Here is a 19,372-nt window from a genome sequence, read left to right as displayed (position 1 = left end):
ATATTACATATATAAGATCACTGATGCTAAAGAAAACAGATTTTAAAAAATTTAAAAGCACTGTGTAAATAAGCCTTTCCCATAAGGACTTCTCATTTAATGACTGGGTTCCCTCAAATGCATAGTTTCCTTTGTGTACTCACTTTGGAGTACAGCAACACCTTGACTGAAAGGCTAAATAAATGTTTTTGAAATGAGTAAAGAACAGAGTACCTCCTCCAAACCACACTTTTAAATCAGTGGGTAAGAATTTTTTAATTAATGAAAATAATCATCTCACTATCTAGCTTTTCTAAAATACAGTAAGTGAGGTACCAGGGCCATGTATATCCATTCATCCCCTACCTGTGTGATAGCAAGGTAGGATGGAACTTTGGGGCCAGGCAATGGAATCTGGAAGAACTGAACAGAAGATGGGCTTGGAAAGGACCTTAGAACAATGTTACCCCAAAACCAACTGCTCCAGAGGAAGGAATATAGGACTCTATTTCCCATCTGCCTTTACCCCAACCCCTAAAATATAACACCATTAAGATTACTTATCCCACCACTAAAAAGCAAAGTGTTATCACATTTGGTCAGAGATCTGTTGAGTTCGCTTTGCTGCCTGTGTTGAATTTCTGGTGTCTCAATTTTTGGACAGAATGTGATAGACATCTCATCACCTATGAATAAATCCAAGATACACCATTCAGCAAGTGCTGAGTCACGCTAAAGCAAGTTCTGAGTCATGCCGAGTGGCTCTGGAACAAGCACTAAGTCATACTGGAGCAAATTCTGAGTCACACTAGCACAGATGCTCGGTCAAGCTGAATCACACTATCATGCAGAATTAACCAGAGGAGGCTAATCCCTAAGGGGTTTATCCCCAGACCCAAATGAAAGTCACAAGTAGGATCCATGGTGCTAATTGAAAGCATTCAAGTGGGAGGGAAGGTATGATCCTGGAGGTCCACTTCCCTGTAAAGTGCTAGGGCTATGGCTGGAACCAAAACACTGCCCATTCTGGAGCATCCAAACTGAGCATTCACGCTCCCTCTGTGTCCTCCAGGTGAGCTGTGGGGGTCTCTCAGTGATTGAAGATGGCTTTGCAAGGAAGAGCTGAGTTTATAAATAATGCATTTCCTTTTTCTTGCAGGAATTCTGGAGGCAGAGGTACAATCAGATCAGCTGTGAACAGCTTACATAGCAAATCTAATAGGTTTGTAAATTAGATTTTGTGTTCATTTGTTTTTGCTGTAAGGCAGCTATTAATCTGCTTCTCTTCTTTGCTGGATGATGCTCTTCTTACTTAGTAAATAGATCTGTTTCTTTTCACTTTGGTTTTACATTTCCCTAATCACTTTTTTTGGGGAGCTGTCGATGAAAGATCACATGAAATAGTCCAAGGTCTAAGATGGCAAGATGGAAAACACAGATGAGTAGGAGATATTTTCTGGAAAAGATCCCACCCACTTTGTAAAGCTTGGACCACCAACTGACATACTCAGGACTTGCACTTTTGTCAAGCAGTGAAGACCCTGAAGGAAATCAGAACTTTGACCCAGTTTCATTGTGGTAGATGGCTGGTCCAGAAGGTTAAAATGGAAATAAAGCACTCAAAAATTTTGCTGAGACCTCTTAAAATGCACAGAGTAATGTTCACCCTGATCATTGGAGGTACATTATTATCTTATGTGACATGACACTGCTACATGGGAAGCCTTTGGGATAGTCCCTACCTAGGGGACAGATTGATGCAGGGAAGCATGCAAATGTTTTGCAAGCTGGCAGACCCAGGCTTGCCATTGGCTGTGGCCACACCATGCCTCTAAGTCCCCGTTCCCCATCAATAACGAGTATCCCATATCTCTGGACCTTTAGTCTCCCAAACCCAAGTTCAGCATTAGTGAAGATAAGTACTAAGTCATTTGATACAGGTGAGTCCACTTCTCAAACTGAAGTCCTTGCTTTGCTTTCAAGATACCTCCTTTGATCATGCTGGAAATAAGAGACTCAAGTTACTCAAAGGATAAGTTTTTAGGTCTGTTGATCATATGAAACCTGTCAAGTATATTCCTAGCTCTCCGTGCCTGACTTGAGAAATTAGCCCTTCTGTCCTGGACATCATTGCTTTTAGATCTTTAATGATCTCTTGCCTACTCCGACCTATTTAAATTTAGAAGCTTTCTTATGACTGAAATGCAAAGATGGTAGAAATGAAGGAAAAGGCTATGTATCCTTCCGTTCTTCTCTGATCTACTCTTTCTTGAAGAAAGAAGACACTGCTTCTCAAGTTCAAGTACCATAGTTGCCATGGTGAAGTCTTACTGAGTGTGAGAAGTGAAGCCAGTCCTGGGTACCAAGCAGCCCTAGGTTTAGCTCCTGAACCTCTTAGTTGGGGGCCTCGGGCAAGAAATTTGATCCTCTGAGCCTTAATTTCCATCCAACAAGAATAATAGCAAAGGCTTCTTGGAGGGATTAGAAAACTCAGGGACTATCTAGCCTAGCACCTGATATGATCAAGACACTCTGCTGATGCTGTTCACTGTCACCAAAGATGTATTTGTGGCATCAGGTACAATTCAGGACCTGTGAGGCAGTGGAGGCAGTGCAACTTAACATACCTCTACAATCATTTGGGAGATGCAAGAAGAGTTCTGGGTCCATGAGGGGGATCCCTGAAGAGGAAAGTCTCCCCTCAGTAGTCCAGCTGTGTATATGCAACACAGAGCATGTAAAATCTGTGAACAGAGGCAGCCCTTGGGGATACGGACTCCATCCAATTAAGAAGGCCAAGGCCAGAAAGCCAGGTGACTTTCCCAAGTCCTGCAGCCAGATAGCAACAGAGCCAGAGTTAAACCCAGTAAGGTCATAGCTGATGGTGCGAGACCTCATCCAAGGCTACTCTAGGACATAGGGACCAAGGTGGAATTGTATTACTGTCACTCCCAGCATTTGTCTCATTCCTTTTCCTACTTCCACAACCTTGTATCTGAGAGAATTCTAGAACTCATATCTGGAGGCTTCTTCCAAAGCCCCTTTACAAGCCTCCACAGACCCCATCCCTAGAGCTATTTCCTACATGAGTCTGGGACCATCCCACCTGCCCCAGCTCTAGGGACAGCCTTCGGCCACTGGTTACTAATGTGAGCACCAATCAGCATTTTAGGAAAACAAGTCTTCATCACAAGCATTAAAGTATTTCTATCACATGCACCTATAGACGTAAACTGCAGCAAAACTTAGGGACTTGGGTGTGCCACTGGTCCTGAGGTCATGGTTCCTGCCCGTGACCATGCAGAAGTATACAGTTCCAAAGGGACATGGACATATCAGCTCTTCCTGGCCTTCCACAAGACTGCAGCCAGTGGGAGATGCAGAAACACAGCAGTGGACCTTTCAGGACTCTAGAAGCTCAACACCATATATTTTTTCTCTTCTACACCCTGAGCCTATAAATAAGGAAACTGTAGCTCACAGAGAGAAAGTGATTTAGCCACTATCACACATCTTAGGAAAATTTCCCACTCTGCCTTCTGCTTCCTTTCATGAAAACAGTAAAGATTCCAAAGGGTCCAGTTTTCATTTCTTCTTTTTTCCAGCCTGCCTGTTAGAGGTCCATCTGCCTTGCTCAAAACCCTTTTGTTTCTCTGTAAAGTCATAAAGAGTATATTTGAGTCCAAAACAAGTTCTCTCAGCAAATGAGTCAGGAATATTTCTGGAATGGAGATAGGAGGGGTGTGAAAGACAGGGTATACCCCTAAATTAATTTCTTCTTTAGCTGAAAAAAAAAGCAAAATAGAGCATTGGGTTTAGACCTCGCTGAGAGAATTTCATCTTTTTTAACTTGGCTGTTGTAAGATAAATGCAAAGGACAGAGATGTTTGGTTTGAATTCTTTAAAGCTCCCCAGTTTGGTTTCACAAATTCACTTATCATTCTAACTGGGAGAATCTGCTGTCTGCACAGATAAAAGGAACTTGGGATGTGACCCACATGTGTGTGACTACAGAATGCAGCCTGCTTTTTCAGATACAATTGTAGCCTCCTTTCTTAGAAACCTACTAGCATAGATTTGAAGCCTCTGAATTCAAGTGAGTCCTCTAATGCCTGATGTTCCCAAGTCGGGCAGATAGATCGTATATACCTAGAATTGTGATCTGCCCCAGGCATACAAAGCCCAACCAGCTCCTCTATCCACTCCAGGCTCTCTCAGTGTTAAATTCAACAAACACTTATTTACTGAGCACCTGCTATACTAGACTATTAAGGAATGTAGGAGATGCCCCTGCTTGCATCTTAGTAGGAGAGACATTGCATGGATTATTCTGTCACAGGTGGGGGTTTTTCATGTCAACAACCATGATGGCGATGGGGGACAGGAGGTAGAAGCCATGGGCTTCAAGGACATTGTCCTGGTGTGCGGTTTTGTTTTCTCATTATTAGGTTTGCAAGCTATCATAGGATACTTTGCCACTAATAGAACTGCTACTTGTGAGTTTCTTATCCATCGTTTAAATGGAAAATATTATTATCCTGGTAGTAATAGCCAGGTTTCACTGGGAGGAAATCTTGAGGGTGGAGGGAGAGAGAAATAGTTGTATCACCCTTCCTGTCTCCAAGAATGTCTGTTGGTTATACCTGAGAGAGAGAGCGTTTGTACATTCTAGAAGATAAACAGGTCTCCTTCCTTTCTCTGGTAATAACTGCAATTTTGCTCTGCTGAAGTTTACATTCAAGCCGTGCAAAAACAAAACTATTAGACTTGTCAGTGGCATGCTAACAGATCATGTCTACCTCCGTCTTCTCTCCCCTCTTCCAGAGCTGAAGTTGTAATAAATGGCTCCTCACCGCCAGCTGTTGTTGACAGAAGTAATGGAAGCAGTAAGCACAACATCCAGCCAGCCTCATCCAAATGGAGACACAACCAGACGCTCTCTCTGAGGATCAGGTACTGGTAATTACCTGGAGGACACGAGACAGACCCGGCCCTCTTCAGAGCAAGCCGGCAAATTGCCGCACTCCGTCACCTATGGAAGCAGGAGAGAAATAAAATGTTTACCTCCCATGGAGGCAGGTTTCATCTGTAAGCAATCCACTGGGGATAAGACCTAGGACCAGCTGAACATCACGGCAGGGGAACACAGCCACTCGGGCAGAGGAGGGGCAACTCCCACTGAAGGTCAGGAGCAGACTGCACCTGGCAACAGACAGAGGCCACGGAGGGGCCTCTCCTGGCATCAGAAGTCCTTCCTTGTTGGCATTTGTGTCCCCATTCTGTGACAGTGCTCCTATTTGTCCATGGAGTACTGCTCTGTCCCACAGTCTTTGTGGTCTGAAAGGCTGTCTCTCCCCCAAGACGTGCATGAGAACCTGTAGGTGGGAGACCCAGAAACTGAGCTGACTTCTGACCTGGAAGAGAGTGCTCTTGTCCTGACCTGCACAGAGAGCAGGTTTGCAGGCTGCCATCATCCTGGGGTAGGGTAGCAGTTGATGGGGGAAAGTAGAGAAAAAATTACAAGTTCAACATGTTGGACATTCAGCTTTGATATCAGCCAGTATGATCTAGCCATATTCATTTGCAGGTGCTGTTCTGCAGGCCCAGAGTGCAAAGCTGAATCAGAATTATTAAGCAAAGAACCCCAAATATAAAGACAGGACAAGTTAGGTAGGTTATATACATTAGGTGGCACTATGTCTGACACCTAAGTGGAAATAAGGTTGTGCTGAGGTTCTACTCACTTTGTAACAGGTCTAAAAGGGCTGTCAGAGAAGGCTAGCCCAGAGCACTGGGTTTTTTAGGATAAACAGGAGTTTGACAGGTGCATACAGCTGTGTCCTGAGTGCAGAGTCTAAAGGCTGGTGGTGTGCTCAGTGCTGCAGGAACACAAAGAAGGAGGGTGCATGGGGACATGGAGTAAGGTTGAGGGGCAGCCAGGACCAGATGAGGAAAGCCATCAGTGTAGGGATGGAGAGAAGAGCCAATGACAGTGTGACCACGCAGCTGGGAGTTGTGTCCTCTAGGAAGACTCCCTGATGACACTGAAGCCCCTACCCAGTTTCAGGCTTAGTTTTAGAACCATGAAGGGTGTGGGAAGGGGGAGATATGGAGCTGAGGATCAGGTGGCCAAGAAACAATCTGCAGGAGCTGTTTGTGGGTGCCCCCTTTTGTCACCCCAACCCTTTCTCAGGACCTTTGCCAAGGCTAATTGGGTGCGGCCCCACCATCATCATGTTGCCTTGATGTACACCCCCTTTCATCAAGGCATCGTGGAGTCGGTGAGAGCAAGAGGTACCAAGAGGCAGCTAGCAAGAGGTACCCCTTGGACTGTGGTAACAAATAGGCACCATCTTGGTAGTTAATACAACACAAATCATTTACTCATCACTCTGGAAGCCAAGATTCTGGGTGCTCCTCCCTTGGACTTTAGGAGAGAATTTTTTTGTTGTTGGTGGCTCTAGGCACTCTTTCCCACTTCTCAGCACCTTCTCTTCCTCTGGGTCTGTGCCGTCTCCTCTTCTGTCTCTCCTAAGGACACCATTACTGGATTTAGGGCCCACCCAGGGAGACCAAAATGAGCTCATCTCAAGATCTGTAATTTAATTACATTTGTGAAGATGCTATGTCTAAATAAGGTCACATTCCCAGCTTCCCGGGGCTGGTACACAGCCACAATGGGCCCACCTGGGAGTGACATCCTCCTGCCAACGAAGACCACCCGCACCCACTCACCCCTCCTCCCACAATGAATAATGTATGCACAGACACACACGCACACACATGCATGCACACACACACGCACACAGCATTTGAAAAACACCAGAAGGAACTTGCAAACAGTCAGCCACCTCGGCAAGAACAATGTGCCTTCACCCAGAAGAAAAAAAAATGTCCCCCCATTCAGTCAATTAATCACCAAAATTATTCATGATGAAAGATCTTGCAAATTATTTGATATGGTATTTAATAATTGAGAGTAATTTCTCATAATTAGTTAGAAATTAATCCCCTCACAAAGGTACTGTATGTTTTTATGGGCTTTCTTGGGGCTCTCTTTTGCTTTTAAATACATTGGCATAAGTAATTGCAAGGGTTTCAGCAATTTCTAAGCTATATTACTGTGCTGAGTTGTACAATTCTTAACGAAGCAGAATAAATAACTCCTCTGTTTTCTAGCAAAAGGTACAAATTTATTTTCTCTGCACCATAGCCAGAGACACAGCTCACTCGTGTAGGAAGAAGAGGGAGTAGAGAGTGCCACATCATGCCAAGGGTTTTAAGTGACCCACAGCTGTGCCAGACCCTCCATAGCTGTTGCACATCAGAGTCACCTGACCCAGCCCCCTGGGAACCAGGATGTCTCAGGTGTTGGCTGCAGCTCCTGAGTTCCTCTTTCTTCCCAAGCAATTTGACATGCAGCACCTTAAAAATGCACATCTCAAGCTCCACAGGCTTCCAGGCAGCAGCGTTGCCATCTGTAAAATGGGCAGCTGACCCACAGGTTCTTCCATGTGCAAATCATGCACAGATACTGGGCTTCAGGCTCTGTGGACAGGAAGTCTGGGCTCCCTGTGTCAGCTTTCGGTCAGGGCTCACCACAGGAAGTGAAATTAATTCCAGTTGATCCGAAGACCCTCTTTCTTGCTCTTTGTGACTTGAATCATTTCTACAGGTCTTTTGGGTAACTCAGGCAGCCCTATAGGTAAAACCCTAGCTGGTATGCATGGGCTCCCAGGTCCTGGCTCGGCACTTTGGGTAAACCTCCCCTGATGATTCCAAGAGGACACCAGTCTCTTTCCTGTCCCGATTTTGTTGCTTCTCTCTGCTTTGCTAGGTGATTCCAAAACTTTCTCCCTCAATCAAAATTAAATTTCCCTGGAACCCAGAGCACTGTCCTTTAGTCACCTCTGTTCAGAAACAACACAGAGTAGCATTTTTCTGAGCTTCGCAAACCCCGTACTCACCAGGAATGGGGGAGATACAGGCCCTGCAGCATGAACTACACGGAGGGTGGCAAGTCCTTCAGTGCCTCAGAGGTGGGCGTGATGCTGTTCCCTGAATACATGCTCCCTTTCACCCTCTCTGATAGTCATGAAGGAGCCCCCATGAAGAGGACAGACCATGACAAATGAGGACATGTGGCACCTGGCTTGCTGCTTCTGATCAGAACTCCTTGAATCCCTGGTCACACTGAGTCCTACTAAGAGAGACAGAATAGGGTGCAGGGGGGTTGCCCAAGACTAACAGTTCCTGGACAGGGGACATCCGGCCCTGTACCCAAGCACCCAGGATAGCCGGTCACCAGTTTGTGAGGTTCCCATCCTTCTGGGCCCTCCACGAGGCCTAGGATCCATTCCCTAGGACATTTAAACTCTTGGCCTTTTTGCTGGGCTGCAGCCTCCCAGCAGGGTGACCTGGGCCAGGAAAATCTGGGTCACCAAAGGGCGTCTGGAAACATTGACTCTCCTCATGCATGTTTGTTTTTCATAGGAAACAAATTTTAAAGTTCCTGGATGCTGAGAAGGATATTTCCGTCCTCAAGGGGACTCTGAAGCCCGGAGACATAATTCATTACATCTTTGACCGAGACAGCACAATGAACGTGTCCCAGAACCTCTACGAACTCCTACCCAGGACCTCACCCCTGAAGAATAAGCATTTTCGGACTTGTGCCATCGTGGGCAACTCGGGGGTCTTGCTGAACAGTGGCTGCGGACAGGAGATCGACACACACAGCTTTGTGATAAGGTAACTCCCTGTGGGGGTGTTGTGGCCTGGAGAATGGATAAGTGTCCCAAGACGCTGAAACAGCACACATTGATTGCCTTAGTCCTTTTTCACAGCCTCAACTCTGCATCAGAGCTGCTTGAGAAGTTTTGTTCCCCATGTCCTGACTATACCTCCAATCAAGTAAATCATGTGGGGGACAGAGGGCAGCTGGGACTTGTGTGACCCAGGAGCCTGGGTGATTCTGAGGTACAGCGGAGGGTGAGAGTCACAGATGCAGAGCAGAGGCGGGCAGACTATGGTCTGTGAATAAAGTTTTATTGGAACACAGCCATTGGCTCATTTGCATACTGTCAGGGACTGGTTTCTGGCCACAGTGCAGGGTGGAATGGCTGGTAGAGTTCAAAAGCATCGCTGCTAAACAGCACACAGAATGCCTCACCTGCAGAGCTGGAAACTGGCCCTTTTCAGAAGTTTGCTGACCCTAAGACAGAGCCTGGTACAGAAAGTTGATAGAAAATTCTCCTGTGCTGGGCAATTGTTGGTCTAAATTTGCAGAGCTTTTTCCAGCGTCCTGGAAAGTGGAGTTCTACTAACAACTTCATCGCCCTGTAATCCAAATCTGGGAAGTCAGGGGGTGGACGCAAAACCCTGCGTATTGTACTTGACCTCCATTGTCTCTAAAGTATCAGTTCTCGCTTTTCAGTCATGAGGGACATTTGGACACAGTTACTCACCACCCTGACACCTGGCCCCAGGCAGACTCAGCAACAAGAAAAATAAGGCCTCTGCAGCCTCGAGTTTCATCCCACATAACTCCCAGCCCCAGTAGAACTGTACACCCCGGCTCACGTTTCTACTGGGATCGTCCTGGAGCAAAGAGATGCTTGTCCCGGTTCTTTGGGAGGCGGCCTGATCACAGAGTTCCCCCAACCTAAGGACATGGGAAGGAACCTGCAGAATGATCCTTGTGTCCCCTGAGGCTGGGAGCTCCCACAGCCTGCAGCCAAAGCTGCTTCTGTTCTTAGCCTTGGCGAGGTCTCTGGGGCGTTGTCAGAATCAATGGATCAGTCCATTTGTCCAAGTCCTTCAGTGTGGCAAGTTCACTGGACATTAATCGAGGAGAAAGGGACAGGTGGGGTGGATATTTAAAGTGAGGTTACAGGGTAAATACCTCCTCCTGGTAGGCTCAGGTCAGCTCCTCGAGTCCAGGCAGCATTGGAAGTAGCTTTCCTGACAGTGTCTCTCACTCAGACCATGCCAGGGATTTGGGAGGTCCGAACATCACCTGGCTTATAGATATGTGGAGGGGACTGAGACTGCATTTCCAGCCAGGACCCCAGAGCAGTGGCACACTGTTAATTCTCTGTCCACCCTGTGTCTCTACCTCACCCACCTCAACCCTCGTGTCCTCCCTAAATGGAAGCATTTACATCCAGTGCGGAAGCAATGTGACCACAGCTGCCGCCCAAATGCCCTCGGTATCCTTACTGAGACACAGTCTTAGAAAAGCCTGGACTCCACCTCCCTCTGTCCTCCTCCAGCATGGAGCCTCTACTGGGGACCAGGACCTGTGCTAAAAGAAACCTTCTTCCCCAGGAGTGTGCAGGGCCTGGTGTCTACACCCTTCCAGTGGACACCTCTCAACCCCCCTTAATGCCCCACCGCCGTACTGAGGGGACAGGGACAGGCCACACTTCTGCTCCCTCCTTCCCCTCTCCCCACAGCTCTCTCAGTCCCAGTTGTGTGAACTGCTTCAATCCCCCTTGCCCTGCTCATCTGACCTGGAGGTTAGCAGGGAAGAAGCCCAGCCCTGCAGAGGCTTTGGGGGGCGAGCTCAACCACTTGAGGCAGTAGGTAACTGAGACCTCGGCAGCCCTACACTGGCTGGTTAGTGACAGCAGCACCCGATCTCCACAGCCTGTGGCAGACTCCCGAAGGCTCCCCAGGCAGTACTGGCTCAGGTCAGAGATGACAGGACTGGAGGTGGGACTGGTGAGGGGGATATTTTTAGGGGTCCAGTTGGAAATGGTTAACAGGATTTTGAATCAGACACCCCTGAGATTGAGTCCTGGCAGACCCCTTAGTTTTCCAGGACTTTGAATACATTGCTTCCCATATTCTGAGCCTCAGTTTCCTCAACTGTAAAGTGAATGTGGTTGACACTGGGTCACAACAAAGTGAGCTGACCTGTGTTAAAGGACCAGCAAGGGCTGACATGCACCAGGGGCTCTGATGTACCGACTTTCTTCCTGATGATTCTGCTTCTCCCCAGTTAAAGTGGGCATACCCTGGCTTACATCACAGGCAAAAGTGGATGGTGTATTCCTGCATTTTATAACCTGGTGATGGCGGGGGGTGCGGTCCTATGTCTCCCATCTTTGCTCTGCACACACTTACTCTAACTTCTCAGACTTATTTCCTATATTCCGAGGACTTTCCCCACCCCCTGCCAGGCAGGAGCCTGGCCCCTGCCCCCATGCCATCCCACCAGCCCTTAGTCAGGTAGGGAGCCTGGCTGTGCAGGCGGTGAGTCCCCACAAGCCAGTCCTCCACTTAAGTGGCAGAGGCTGCCACTTAGGCATCCTCACTGGCTCAGCAGAAGGTCACTGCTGCCTTGGAGTTTGCTCCAATACTCAACTCCATTCCCTTGAATAAATCCCCTAACACGTGATCTTGTTGCCTGCTACCTAAAATGAAAACTTCTCACAGTACTGTCCTGTTTAAGAACCTTCGGCAGCTCCCTGTCACCCTCAGAACCAAGTCCCTGACACATGTTTCTTGGTGTGTTTCCATACCCGCCCACCCCTGACTCCTCCACAGGCTGTGCCCGGTTGGACCAAATCACTGGCCCTCCTCTTACCTCTCACAGCTGTTTCTCAACTCTCTGTCCTGGGGTACAGTTCTTGTGTCTAAAACTTCGTGGCATGGCATCGCGTTCTTGAACCGCTCAGTACCTGAAGGGAAATAACTTATAATAATAATATGTTCTTGGTCTCTGAGTTCTGCTGAGTCCAGGTGGGGGACTGGGGAATCTACATTTTCCACCAGTACCAAGGGGTCTCTTGGAGTAGCTGGTCTCCCTATGCCTTGGCCACCAATGGACTTCCTCTTGTCCACTCCCGATGGCCCTCTGTGGTCATCACCTGCTGCTCCTTCCCATAGGAGTCATCATCTGTGGAGATGACTTTCCCCAGCCACACTCTGAGCTTAGTGGAGGGAGCTGTGTGATCTCCCTCATAGCCAGAGTAACTGCAGTGCTTGGAAAGCCCAGAGGGGCTGAACAGAATTACAGAGGGAGAGAGTGTCGGGGAGAGCTCTGGACCTGGGAATGTGCCTTAGAGCCCTGGCTGTGTCACTGAACGGCCCAGGGCACACCTGCTAACAGCGTCGCCTGCTGTTTTGAACTGAGAGTAGCCCTCCTGCTCCTTTCCCCCTCCCTAGATTCTGAATCCATAGAGAAGCATCTTGCATCCTCCGGGCCTCATCTGTGTTAGGCGCTCAGTAAGAACCTGAATCTCCGTGCGGGGAGGGACGCCAAGAGAGGCCCAAGATCTGGGCAAGTGCCCTGGTCTACCAGTGAGGAGGAGGACGCAGGAGAGAGAGGCACCAAGACCAGGTTTCCAGAGGAGGCCGAGCTCTCCTCTCCAGGGCCACACTGCCTTTGTGTCCTGCAGGTGCAACCTGGCTCCCGTGCAGGAGTACGCCCGGGACGTGGGGCTCAAGACAGACCTGGTGACCATGAACCCCTCGGTCATCCAGCGGGCTTTTGAGGACTTGGTCAATGCCACCTGGCGGGAGAAGCTGCTGCAGCGGCTGCACGGCCTGAACGGCAGCATCCTGTGGATCCCCGCCTTCATGGCTCGCGGAGGCAAGCAGCGCGTGGACTGGGTCAACGAGCTCATCCTGAAGCACCACGTCAACGTGCGCACCGCCTACCCCTCGCTGCGCCTGCTGCACGCGGTCCGCGGGTGAGCCAGGCTGGGCGGGCTGGGCGGGCTGGGAGGGCAGCGCTCCTCCCCCTTCTCCTCCTCCTCCTCCTCCCCTTGCTGCCTTTCCAAGCCAGCTATGACAGGGTTATGTTGAGAATCATCCTGAGGCTGCATCCAGGCTCAGTGGGACAGAACAGAGGCTATGAATGTGGGATGGGAGAGGCCATCCAGGTGGGGGATTCTGAAGAAAATAGGGATCAAATGGATTGGCTTCTAATACATCACCTTAATCTCTCTAGACTTGAGTTTCTTCCTCAGTAAAATAGGGATGGGAAGGATAAGCGTAAAGGAATGTGGAGACTAAATGAGGCACTGGAACAGGAAATCCCGATACCGTGAGGAAAATGGCAGGAGAGACACTCGGGGTTACCATCACCATCCATCCGCTCTGCAGCGTGGAGGTGCAGCAGCAGGGGCTGCTGATGGGCTCAGTGTAAGGGCCCTCAGGGGTGAGGGAAGACGAAAAGCCAGGATGAGCAGGACAAGAGGAGGCTGAGCAAACAGGTGGGTGGTGGTGCCGTGCCCTGGGATAGGACAGCCTGGTGGTGCTTGTGTGTGTTTGGGGTATTGAGAGGAAGAGAGTTCTTTCTGCAGCATAAGTTTCAAATGCTTGCTACAAATACATACCATGCTTCAACTTCAACTTTGAAGCTTTCACCCAGGCATCTAACTGGCCAGCCAGCTGCAAGGCAGACCACAGCCTTGTCCCAGGAATGTGGCAAAGCTCGGTATACCAACTCCTCGCCAAGGGTCATTGGGTACTCTCCACTGGGCCTCCTGTTAACACTAGGAAGCCTTTTGAGCTATCCACAGAGGACTTTTTGTGCCCATAAAGATGACTTTGATAGTACTCAAGCCTAGGATCAATATTAGACTCATTTTGGTGGGTATGGACCCAGGGAACCCACAGCCCCCCACCAGAAAACATACCTAATGAGATATTTAGTAAGGGACAACCATATCTGTGGCTGATGGAGTTAGAGTGGCGTCTGCCTGGACAGGGCTCCTGGACTACATCGGTTGACCTGTCAGGCTCCCTTATACCTGTCACAGAAAGGGGCAGCCACAGCAACCCTCATCTCATGGACTGAGGCTCTGTCTTAAATGTTGTTTCTTCCTGAACTGAAGAAACTCTTGAAATACTTTGGGGGTTCAAAGGGCTTACAGAAGGAAAATACTGCACTTTGGTAACCAAAGGAAAAGACCCAGGGACAAGCAATGGGCAACTACCTGGCAGAAACTTATGCAGCCTGAGCTATTTCCAGCTATAATTGACTCACTTTCATCTGTCAAAATAACATTAAGCACCAGTAATAAGCCCTTTAAACAAACAGGCTGTTAATGCTGAGATCCTGGCATCTCCCTCTGCAGGAGCTCCAGGGAGGAAAGGCTGCAGAAAGATGAATGAGCTGGCCTTGCTTTCAGCAAGTGGAGGAGGTGGGAGAAGGGGCTGCTGGGGCCTGGAATGTCTTCACTAATGTCCTTTCCCTTCACGGGGGCCACTGGGCCTTAGAGTGCTGTGTTCCACAGACTCTCTGAAGAGTGGACAGGATGACAGTGTGCACGGTGAGAGGACAGGCTTGCTCCATTCTGCCTTGGTGAGACCAGTTTCGTGTGCACTACCAGGGGGAATGAGGCTGGTGAGGGATGGAGAATGAAGGACACGGGAAAACCAAGAGATTGTGGAGAAGGCTAAATAGGATGCTGCAACCTGGCCGAGGCAATGCAGCCTTGTATCCAAAATACAGATACCTCTGAGGGTTCAACTCCTAGTCCCACTACTTGCTGGGTTGTGCTGTGTGTCTCCCTGACACCAAGGTCTGCTTTCTTTGTCTTCTCCCTGGGGAACCCTACTATCTGCTTTAGAACATGTGTCCCATGCTACATGGGGGCTAGGGGGGGGATCAGTCAGGGGAGCTACTGTTATCATAGCTGCTACCACCGAGAACCTGGAAGTGATTAAACTTGTCATACAACTCAGAAATGGTAACCCAGGGCAGAAGTGGAGCCACAAGTGAAAACGCACAGGACCACAGGATTCTATAGGAGTCAGAGCAGTGGACTAAGTCACGCTAGTCACAAGCTCTTCACTGTGGAACCCAAAATGTGTAGTTTGCAGACTAATATTGTTTCCTTCTTTAAAAATCCACTGCCACTACATCCAATGGGTAGGAGATGCAAGGAGACCAACTTCTTGTGATAAACTATGCATAAAATTAAATTTATCATTTTAATAATTTAAGGGTATAGAAGAAATTTAATCTTAAAATATCCTTAAAAGCATTTTATATAAAGGACAGTCTCTGAATGGAGTAAAAAAATGCAGAGAATAGGAGAAGTTGTTTACAAGGGATATATTTGATAAAGGATTAGCATCCAGCATATATAAAGAACTCCTACAATTCAACAGAAGAAAAAAACACAAGCAAACAACCCAATTCAAAACTAGACAAATGACTTTAATAGATATTTCTCCAAGGAAGATATTCAGATAGCCAATTGGTATATGGCAATATATTTAATGTCACTAACACAAAACCATAATTGAATATCACTATACCCACCACCATGGCTGTTATGAAGAAAAAATAATATATTAGCAAAGATCTAGAGAAATTGAAACTCTTGTATTTTGCTTTAAATTTTGGAAATGTCAATTAAGAATCAATTTTTGTGACACTCTAGGACTTCATTTTGCAAATGAAGACTGTGTGTGTGTCTGTGTGTGTGTGTGTATGTGTGTATGTGTGTGTGTATGTGTAGGACCTTTGCACTGAGTTACATTCACAACATTTTTGCTTATTTTTTATTTTTGAGAGAAGGCTTCTCTAAGTTGACCTGATGGTACTCAAACTTTCAAGCCTCTTACCTCAGCCTTCCAAGTCCAAGTGCTAGATAAAATGAGGGATTTAATGCTTAGATAAGGTAGGTGATTGAGACAAAGTCTCCCTCCCATCAAGAGGCACAACCAGGAAAGGAACCACATTTTTTGACTCTCATGTAGGGCACCAGAAGGAGCATAAATTTGCACACACCCACTTCTGGTCGTGGGCAGTGGACAGAAGCAATGAGAACTTTGTGGGCTGGAAGTTATCACATTGGTTAGCAGCACATCAAGACTCTGCATGTGCACCGTAGCTGCTCAGAGTGTGAGATAGCTTTGCCACCAGGTGGAAGAAGCTGAATGCACAACACCTGGGTTTCACACCATCTTGTTGAATGAAGTCCTTTTGTCCCTTGATCAGGAAGGAATCTGGCTTAGCCCTCACAGATTTGCTTGCCTGTTCCTTTACTTCTAAGGAATTTTTTTTCTTTAATCTGAGAAATCTTTTAGAAAAAAAAATGCAGACATGCCCAAACAAAATTCACCCTTCACCCTTTCTGATTGCTGGGGTAGTCTACAGCCACACCACCCTGAGTGCACCTGATCTCATTCTTGTGTGAATGCTGGGTGGAGGGTTTGAAGTAGGAAGTAGGAGAGCTAGATAAGGAGCACACATTGCCCTGGCTAAAGCTCATGTGCCAGATACCGGGCTAAGCCTTACCTCATATAATTCGAGAACTACTACCGTTATCTCCATTTTAAAGACAGAAAAACTGAATCTTAGGGATTAACTTTCTTAAGGTCCTGGGACAGATTTAGAACTTCCCCCATGGCCCCTGATCACACAGCCCTCTCTTGCACATAGCCAGGAATTAGTGACGGGGCTCTAAAAAAATGGTAGCAGGAAGGCCAAAGCTGGAATAGGTTTGAGCTTATGAAAGAGAGTATCTCAGGGGCAGAGCCCTTACCTAACATGTGGTGTCCTGGGTTTGGTTGCCAGAACCATAGGAAAAAAATGTATTATATTTCAGGTAAGAACCCAGAAAATAGGGGAAGAGATGGTGAGATTATAGAGGACAGAGGTGAAATGAATGCCTCAACTCCTGTTCTGTACTTTTTTTCTCTTAGCAAAGGGGAGAGGTCTTTTACCTGGGTAGAGTAATGAGGTCTTTGTATCTTTATAATCCTAATTTGCAGCTCTGAAACCAGAATTTCTCATCATGGTCCCTAGACCACCAGCCCCAACCTCCCTTGTGTGCTGGCTAGAAGTACACATTCTCATAGCCACCCCCGACCTATGGAATCAGAAACTCTGGAGTCCTGCAAGATGTGCCTTAATAGGTCTTCCAGATGATTCTGGTGCATGGTATATGTTGGAGAATCACAATACAATACAGTTAGGACTAATTAACATTCCAGGGAAAACCTGCAGTCAGACCCCTGAGCAGTTGGCCTTGGTCTTCTCCTTATGGGTAAACAGGAAAATCTGGGCAGCAACCTCGGCCCCAATTTCTAAACATGGGGACACCATGGACATCTATGAGCTTTCTATCCATCTCAAGGAGACTTTTAAAAGGTTATCAGTTCAGTGGCTCATAAATACTTAAAGATCGGGCAGTAAATGTCATAAGCAGAATGTGATGCCTGGGAAATAGCAGAGCCCACTCACAAGGTGAGGGGGGCAGGCAGGGATGTGTGGGATTTGTGCAGTCATTGTATATCTGGAATTAAGTCTGCTACTTTGACAAGGCATTCTGTGGATGACTTGGAGACCTGTGACCCAATCAATAATTCAGGGACTAGGAGACAATTTCAGCCCTTTTTTTCAGAAGGAAACTAAGGCACAGTTAAGTACATTGTCCCAGGTCGTGCAGATGAGGAGGAAAAAGGAGCTGGGATTGGAATCAGTGTATTGTATCCAAAGATCTCTGCTCTTCCCCTGGCAACCGCTTTCTCATGTCCTGTTCCCCACTGGTGTCCAAAGGATGCTAATTAATTAGATTAGTTTCCACCTCATGGACATCTCTAGAAACCTGCCACCAGGCTCAATGCCTGTCCCCTTTTCTGCCAATGACTTAAGTGAGGCTACCAATAGTCTGCTTAGCAAATTCATCAGCAACATGAGTTTGGGGGAATTCTCAGTATATACTATCTCAGTGTTAAATCCAAATCAATCTGAGAAGGAAAAATGTAGTATATGTTAATTCAGATTTCTATACTTAGGAACAAAACAATGGTACACGTTCAGAGACCTGAAGACTACTGACCATCAGTGGATGGGTGGCTGCCCCACAGGACAATGCGGGGCATTGGAGAGTCACATTTACTTTTGGGTATCAGGCTGGAGAGGAGCCACAGTGGCAGAGACATTGGGAAGTTGAAAGGTTTGGAGAGAGAAGAGGGCTCCAAAGAGCATGGGCACCATCTTCCTTTATCCTTTAGATATCTAAAGGTCCTGGGTGCTCTTTGCTCGGGAAATACATAAATCAGTAAAACACAGCCCCTGCCCTTGAGCATAGATTTGACCTGTGAAGCTTTGAGTGTAGAATCAGGCTTGGAAGAGGATTTACAGGAAGCCAGATTCCATGGGGAACTGGCAGAAATGGCCCAATACCTAAGATTCTCTGAACTAAGCCTGGCTCCCTTCAGCAGGTGGGGAATTCAGCGTTCTTGGGGATGTTCCAGCAGCAGCAAAACCCCTTATTGGGATGGTGGAGAGGGACATCTGTGTCATACAGATGGAGCTGTCATATTAGTCTGACTGTCATAACAAGGTGCCAGCCCAGGTGGTTTAAACTATAGAAATGTCTTGTCTCACGGTTCTGGAAGTCAAAGATTAAGGAGTTAGCAGATTTTACCCTTTCTGAGGCATGTGAGGCAAGGGTCTGTCCCAGGCCTGTCCTCTTGTCCTGTTTGTGGCCATCCTCATGTTCATATTGCATTCTGTCTGTATTCCTAGCTCTCTCCACACTGCCTGTTCATAAGGACATCATTTTGGATTAAGGTCTGCCCTAGTGGTCTAATTATAACTTGATTACCTCTCTGAAGACCCTGTCTGGCAGTAAGGTCACAGTTTAAGGTACTGAGAGTCAGGTCTTGAGCCCATGAGTCTGACAGTGATGTAGTTCAACCCAAAAGCGGCCTCCTTTTCACACTGAGACTTTGATTCAGCACGTGTGTGATTCGGGATACTTATAAGGTTCTGGCCCATCTGAGGCTGGGATCTGGGCATTGCAGAGAGCAGAATCTGGCAACTGGCAATGCCCAATTTCTGATACCCGTGAGGCCCCAGCCTGAGCAGCTCTCCAGGGATCTTGGCTCTGTGGCCTGCAGAGTAGCCCAGAGCCCTTGCCAGCTGTTGGCAAAGGAGGGGAACAGCAGAGAGGAGGACAGCGGAGCAATTGAGTGTGGTGCAGGAAATGGGAGCTGGTCAGCAGCTGCTAGTGAATAGCTCTGATTCAACTGCAGCAATGAGGGAGGCCAAGCCTGCAGAGGGCCGCCCCCTGGGCAGGACGGCAGCCCGCTGGCCCCAGTGCAGAAAAGACCTGTGAATCAGCGCCTAATTGAGGGTGCTGAGCTTCAGTCTTAGGATGGCACTGATTCAGGTCTCTGCCTGCCAAGGCTGGAGAGGGCGGATCAGCAGACCCTGCTGCCTGGCACCGGAGCAGAGAGCTGAGGGCAGGAGAGCAGGGCCCAGAGGAGTGTAAACAAGGAGCAAAGAATGAAGGAGAGGCCCACACGGGTGGGCTGTCCCCCAGGTGGGCCATCACAGTCCAGAGGGCACATCCCTAGGCCCAGCCCTTCTCAAGGCAGCTCCTAAGCCCAGCACCCTGGAAGGCTGAGGCAC

At 47.9% G+C, this 19,372-nt stretch overlaps 1 protein-coding gene across 1 annotated transcript in view; it reads left to right on the top strand.

Moving 5' to 3' along the window:
- Positions 1-19,372, top strand: part of St8sia2 (ST8 alpha-N-acetyl-neuraminide alpha-2,8-sialyltransferase 2) — a 63,175-nt gene that overhangs the window by 32,042 nt on the left and 11,761 nt on the right. Inside the window, exons 2-5 of the mRNA XM_003475263.4 lie at positions 1,139-1,201; positions 4,804-4,932; positions 8,473-8,730; positions 12,387-12,680. Of these exons, the coding sequence (XP_003475311.1) occupies positions 1,139-1,201; positions 4,804-4,932; positions 8,473-8,730; positions 12,387-12,680 (744 nt within the window). The remainder of the gene's footprint in view (positions 1-1,138; positions 1,202-4,803; positions 4,933-8,472; positions 8,731-12,386; positions 12,681-19,372) is intronic.

This window comes from Cavia porcellus, unplaced genomic scaffold (assembly GCF_034190915.1).
Source record: "Cavia porcellus strain 051 isolate PalLab524CR breed Dunkin Hartley unplaced genomic scaffold, mCavPor4.1 scaffold_6, whole genome shotgun sequence".
NCBI lineage: Eukaryota > Metazoa > Chordata > Mammalia > Rodentia > Caviidae > Cavia > Cavia porcellus.
The sequence above is the reverse complement of the archived record's forward strand: the minus strand, read 5'-3'. Positions and strand labels throughout refer to the sequence as shown.